General features: G+C 37.2%; 1 protein-coding gene across 1 annotated transcript; it reads right to left on the reverse strand.

Annotated features, from left to right (window-relative positions):
- Nucleotides 1–3,511: 3,511 nt before the first annotated feature.
- Nucleotides 3,512–6,542, reverse strand: LOC117318736. The gene is made up of 2 exons (XM_033873691.1): nt 6,410–6,542; nt 3,512–5,311 (listed from the first exon to the last, which is right to left on the reverse strand). Exons 1-2 carry the CDS (start codon nt 6,412–6,414, stop codon nt 4,024–4,026), a joined length of 1,293 nt encoding a protein of 430 aa, XP_033729582.1. The 5' UTR covers nt 6,415–6,542; the 3' UTR covers nt 3,512–4,023.
- Nucleotides 6,543–7,211: the final 669 nt, after the last annotated feature.

Consider the following 7,211-nt stretch of genomic DNA (forward strand, 5'->3'; position numbering starts at 1 on the left):
AAAAGTTTGGATCTCGGTACCAGTTTAAATTGCATAGACGTTGCGATAAGATATGCTTAAATGATACAATGTATAAATCATATTGAAGGACAATGGTAAAACAAAATGGCCCGTGACCTTAGGTGACCTTTGATATCACATTAGGCTGTTATGAGAAGTGTATTTAAAATCTATATAATACTTATGTACATTGATTGACACTTTAACTCGTGGCATCTGGTGACCCAGATAATGACCATTAGCACCACTTTAATTAAGATGTCCCTATACATGTATACCATTTATCGACATTGATTGATAATTTGACCCGTGACCTTAATTGAACCTGATAATGACCTTTCGTATAACTTTACACTGTTTTAAGATATGCATATAAAATCTATACGACATTGATCGACATTAATAAACAATTTGACCTGTGACCTTTGGTGACCCATATATACCTTTGGTAAAACTTATCACTGTTATTAGATACTCATATGGCATGTACACGATATTGATCAACATTGATAAACAATTCAACCTTTGACCTTTGGTGACCCAGATAATGACCTTTCGTATAACTCTTCACCGTTATAAGATATGCATATGAAATGTATACGACATTGGTCCACATTAATTAATAATTTGACCTGTGATCTTTGGTGTCCATTATAATGACCTTTGGTATATATTTAAACTGAAATATAACATGCATATGGGATGTATACGATATTGATCGACATTGATTAATAATTTGACCTTTGACCCTTGGTGACCCATATAATGACCTTTGAAATAACTTAACACTGTTACAAGATATTCATGTAACATGAACACGATATTGATCGACATTGATTAACAATTTGACCTGTGACCTATTGTGACCCATATAATGACCTTTGCTATAACTCATTACTGTTACAAGATATTCATGTAACATGAACACGATATTGATCGACATTGATTAACAATTTGACCTGTGACCTATTGTGACCCATATAATGACCTTTGCTATAACTCATTACTGTTATAAGATATTCATGTAACATGCACACGATATTGATCGACATTGATACACAATTTGTCCTTTGACCTTTTGTGAGCCATATAATGACCTTTGGTATATATTCAATCTGTAATAGGTTATACATATAAAAATGTATATGATATTGATGAACATTGAAACACAATTTGACCTGTGACCTTCGGTAACCCATTTAATAAACTTTGGTATAACTTATCACTGCTATATAATATTCACATAGCATGAAAACGATATTGATCGACATTGATAAAAATTTTGACCTATGATCTTTGGTGACCAATATAATGACCTTTTGTGTAACTTTCAACTATATAAGATACGCATATGGCATGTTCACGACATTGGTCCATCTTTTTGAAGAATCTGACTTGTGACCTTTGGTGTCAATTTTAATGACCTTTGGTATAAACTTCAAATTGTTATTTGATATGCATATTCTTACAATGTACGTATACGATGTTAATCGACATTGACCTTTGAACTTTGGTGACACATGTAATGACATTTTGTATAAATATTAACTATCATAAGCTACATAAAACATGTATACGATATTGATCGACATAGATTTGTCCAATTATGTTTTCGGTAATTTATTCATGAACCGAGATCCACTCTAACGTTTGAATATGGAACTGGTGTCACTTTGAAAATCTAATAACCGGGGTCATTTTCAGTAAATAATATGGAAATGGGTCAGTATGTCGTGGGGTCCATTTTCAACGTTGAATATGGAACCGGGGTCATTTTAAACTAATGATATGGAAATGTGTCAGTATATTGTGGGGTCCATTTTCAACGTTGAATATGGAACCGGGGTCATTTTAAACTAATGATATGGAAATGGGTCAGTATATTGTGGGTCCATTTTCAACGTTGAATATGGAACCGGGGCCATTCTCAGTAAATGATATGGAAATGGGTCAGTATGTCGTGGGGTCCATTTTCGACGTTGAATATGGAACCGGGGTCATTTTAAAATAATGATATGGAAATGTGTCAGTATATTGTGGGGTCCATTTTCAACGTTGAATATGGAACCGGGGTCATTTTAAACTAATGATATGGAAATGGGTCAGTATATTGTGGGTCCATTTTCAACGTTGAATATGGAACCGAGGTCATTTTCAGCAAATGATATGGAAATGGGTCAGTATATCGTGGTGTCCATTTTCAACGTTGAATATGGAACCGGGGTAATTTTCAGCAAATGATATGGAAATGGGTCAGTATATCGTGGTGTCCATTTCCAACGTTGAATATGGAACCGAGGTCATTTTCAGCAAATGATATGGAAATGGGTCAGTATATCGTGGTGTCCATTTTCAACGTTGAATATTGAACCGGGGTAATTTTCAGTAAATAATATGGAAATGGGTCAGTATGTTGTGGGGTCAATTTTCAACGTTGAAGATGGAACCGCGTCATTTTATTTTAAAATAATATGAAATGGGTCAGAATGTCGTGGGGTCCATTTTCAACGTTGAATATGGACCCCACAACATACTGACCCATTTCCATATTATATGTTTAAAATGACACCGGTTCCATATTCAACGTTGAAAATGAACCCCACAACATACTGACCCATTTCCATAGTATATGTTTAAAATGACACGGTTCCATCTTCAACGTTGAAAATGGATCCCACAACATACTGACCCATTTCCATATTATATGTTTAAAATGACACGGTTCCATATTCAACGTTGAAAATGGACCCACAACATACTGACCCATTTCCATATTTTATGTTTAAAATGACACCGGTTCCATATTCAAATGTTACAGCGGATCTCGGTTTATGAATAAATAACCGAACGTTTAATAGGACAAATTGTTTATCCGTGTCGATCGTATCATACATTTTATATGCATATCCTATTACAGTTTGAAGATATACCAAAGGTCATTATATGGGTCACCAAAGGACAAAGCTCAATAACAGTTGAGCTCGTGTTTCCTCTACAAAGACAATCATGCAACGTCATATATTGACTGCGACATCATAAATATTTGTCGTCACAATAACGTTATTACAAACGTTGTACGACGGTGTCCGAAATAGCAAATTAGAGCGATATAAACTCAAGAAATCTGTTATATGAAGTTCCAAGTGTTCGATATGTCTCATAGTTACTTGGTCAGTTGTTACTACTCTGTCAGTGACAATACCCGGAGTTTATCTAGATGGCGAGGGGGTACATATATTCTTCGAGAATCAGGTTGTATTTCCCTTGTTTCATTTCAATGGTCTCAATGCCAATATTTGTTTCTGTTGTCTATATTTTCCACAAGTTTTACTTTTCTTGAGTTATATGATTTCTCGAGTTAGATATATGATTTATTTGTCTTGTTATTTTCCAAACTACAGTTTAAACATTGCTAGCTTATGACAAGAACTTGCTATAGGAATCACCGCTAGCTGACGCGGGTGTGATCGGGGAATTGGGGTAGAGCTCAATAAAACACACTCAACGAGGCTTCTCATGAATGTCTCCCGTTTTATTCTTCTTCTCTCTCCAAAAAGGTGTTCTTTTCTTACAAAAGAGGATTAACAAGGGGAATAACGCATGTACAAATGGAGTTGAATTATCTCCCTTTGACTGTATCTCCTCACACCATATACATATGTCTATACATAACACGGGCTAGAAACAATGTGGCACTTGATGTTATTTTTTTTTATTCAATATGAATAACAAGATACATGTTATAGTAAGTATATATGTACATCATAAGTATATGTATTAATACATTCAACATTGACATGTCACGGACGTTGCATGTATTGCAGCGCCAGATGTAAATCGGGCATTAATAATAAACTAGATCTAATACCAATGAAACTAAAATATACAATTAAAAAAAAAAGTTATTTTAACACCTATCTTCATGTACATTATTTGTTACATATACAATATAAGGTATCCTATTCCGTATTTGACTGAATGATATGTATTGAGACTGTCGCCTTCGTTATTGTTGCACGATTGTCAGTTGGCCTTGACCTTTCTCGAGAATGGCTCAAGCTTATCTTCGCGAATATCGGTGACACTGTCCAGAAGAGGTTTCATATTGAAGTAGGCAAGTGACTTGGAAAGATCGGATCCGATTTGTTGGGTTTCACTTTCGGACATCTCCTTAAACAAATTCACCGGCGGATAATCTGTGTGGAAATTGTAGATAGGAAAAAACTCCTCTAGGCTTGGGTTGTCAGAGAAGAATTGCGGAAGGTTTCTGTGTTCCAAAGAAGTGTCGAGTATATGGACAAGATGATTGCAAGCCGATGTCACACTGGGTAAACAAACGTCATCGATCTTTCTCAGATGCAAAATTCCGTGAAGAAGAGCGTTCTTGATATGATAAGAAGACAGAACGTGATGCAGTTGCGAGCTAGGAATCCTTTCAACGTCATTCTCTCGAACGGCTTTAAGTATTCTTGCACCTCTCACGAGGCGCTGTGCGGTCAAATTGGTGGAAATCCATCGGTCCAGAATCCGCATCTCGAACTGAGAGTGAGACACACGCCAAGCTAAGTTTGGGTTAGGGATGGGCTCGAATCGGTTGTCATTTTGGGAGTCTGGAATCCATCTCGAGACCATGAACTTTCTGAGGGTTGACCCTTTCTGTCGAATGTTATATCCCGGTACCACGTCTATGCTGATTTTATTCCCGTTCACCGTAGCGTCCAGTTTTATGGCTGGGGCGGTAGCTTGGCGCTTGATGTTGTAGCGGGCGAAGTCTGGATTTTTGTTCAACTTTTGTATAGCTGCATCCACGCGTCCCTTGATCAACTGGTCATGGAAGACCCTGGAGTCCACAAACCGTTTACCGCTTCTTTCCACAAAGAGACCTTTCGGATGAACATTCATGCGTCTATTGACTTTGACAATCTCGATTTCACCCAAACCTGCTGGCAGCTTGTTGCTGGGCGATTCCCTGATGGCTGCGGTTGTTCCAAGGAAGGTGAAAGGGAGTACTGCATCGAATTCATTAGCCTTTCCGACCTTTAAACCTTCTCTTGAACCTCCTTGCTTTACAAATGGTCGGAACCTCAGAAACTGATGAGATGTCTCGAGTGTCTTCAGCTCCTTATACAGACTCTTCAATATGCGACTAACTTCTACTTGATTGTTATGGAAAGTAGATTTTTCTATCTTGACGTACTTGTCGTGGAATCGCCTCAGGGCTTTGTCTTCAGGGCCCGACCATACCTCGTCAGATCTGGACGGAGGCTTCCAGTTATTGGGTACGCCGATATCGAAGTAGATTTCGCCCGTGCTGTAACAAACACAGACATTAGAATGCATCTACAAAAATATGATAATTTTACGCCTGATTTGAAACATAGGCTCGGCCAGTTAATTTATTATTAGATTATTGGATTCGTTTAATAATTCCATATGACATATCCACTGATGTGGATCTTCTATTTATCACATAATCCGTCTGTTATTTACTTCTGATTAAAACGTATAGAGCTGCCATATACATAGAGCTAGTCCGAGTGTCCTCTGGCCCTGAACAATGTCTGGTGTAGATAGTTATGGTGTCAGGGCTAGAGGAAACTCGGGCTAACATTGAGCTTTTAACAAGAATCAATGCGGGTCACTTCGCACAACTGATTTTTCATCTACTTCGGTCATACTACGTACTAGTATTCAGGGATATTTTTTAAGAACTCTCTGTTTAATGTATAAGGAAGTTTACTACACTGTTAATAAAATGACTAAGTTAGAATGCCTGCTACCTCTTGACTTGAGACGAATTGAAACGAACAGCAGTCAAAAGTACTTCACGTTTCCCAAGTTGTACCTAGGCTAAGAAGATATTTATTTCAAAGAAAAAAAAATACCTCTAAATAATTCTAGGTTTTAAGAAATGTAGTTATAATTAATCTGTAGCTGTTCTCATTTCTGAACATATCTATTAAGTGGACCCACGATCCAATTAATCTACCATTATTGTGGTAGCTGAAATAAGCACATTCTTTTAAACTTACTTCCGTAATTTGATATCAATTAGCCATTTTGCTACATCACTCACTTGGAGACGTCTGTACCTCCTAGCCTTAGTAATATAATATAAGACTTCGAAGGTTCAAATCGTTATTTTTTACGTTCATTATCGGATATTTTACATTTTTGTTATTTGCCGTCGAGGTTCTGCAAATAACAAAAATGTAAATATCCGATAAAAAACGTAAAAACCTTCGAAGTCTTATATTATAGACTACTCCCAGCCAGTCTTACGCAAGAGTACCACGGATGGCACAAGGGATAATCGACATGTAAATTGAAAGACCTAGTAAACTTATACCCAATTATCTCCATTCTAATACAAGAAACTATAAAATAATATAACATTAATTTAGCTTACCACATGATTGCTTCGAGTTACCGCTGACGTGGCCTAGGTTTGATGACAATATAAGTGTGTCCGAGTCATTTCTTTATATAGCCTACAAATCGAAAGCGAAACGGTTCCATTTTTACATGGAATTTGTATTCTCTTTAAAATAGCATCCAATGCCAGTCTATCATGTTGACCTTGTTTAGAAGTCATTTTCTGTATACACCTTGGCTATATGTTATCTGATGTTCGATGGGACCGATACGTTCTACACTATTTACCTGAGATATCACACGGGTACATCTGTTTCCCGGTAAGCTGATCATCCTATGACTGTGATCCATTACTATACATTAGATACACGACGATATTTTCTGAAATATTAACTAGGACATGGACAATTAACAACATTAGGGTAACCCGTCAAGTATTATCATTATGTTCCCGGTTTTCGTCCCTTGAATAGGGCCTAATTATAGGACTGCGTTTTCACAAGACATTTCTGGAATCCTTTCCCTGACGTAATACTCTGTATCTCGCCTATAGTTTGAATTCTGGTATTTTGATGATGGGATCTCTACGCTACAAACATCACCAATAAACTGACATTCAGTTTCACAATTTCATTCTTTCTGCCAATGGTTAACTGCATGAATGTTGCATCTTTGATATTGCTTATGAGTTCCCTCCTCCCTATTTCATGTGTTCCCTCCTCCCTGTCACATGTGTTCCCTCCTCCTTGTCACATGTATTCCTTCCTCCCTGTTTCATGTGTTCCCGCCTCCCTTTCACATGGGTTCCCCCTTCCTGTCACGTGTTCCCTCCTCCA

Source organism: Pecten maximus, chromosome 2, assembly GCF_902652985.1.
Source record: "Pecten maximus chromosome 2, xPecMax1.1, whole genome shotgun sequence".
In the NCBI taxonomy this organism is placed as follows: domain Eukaryota; kingdom Metazoa; phylum Mollusca; class Bivalvia; order Pectinida; family Pectinidae; genus Pecten; species Pecten maximus.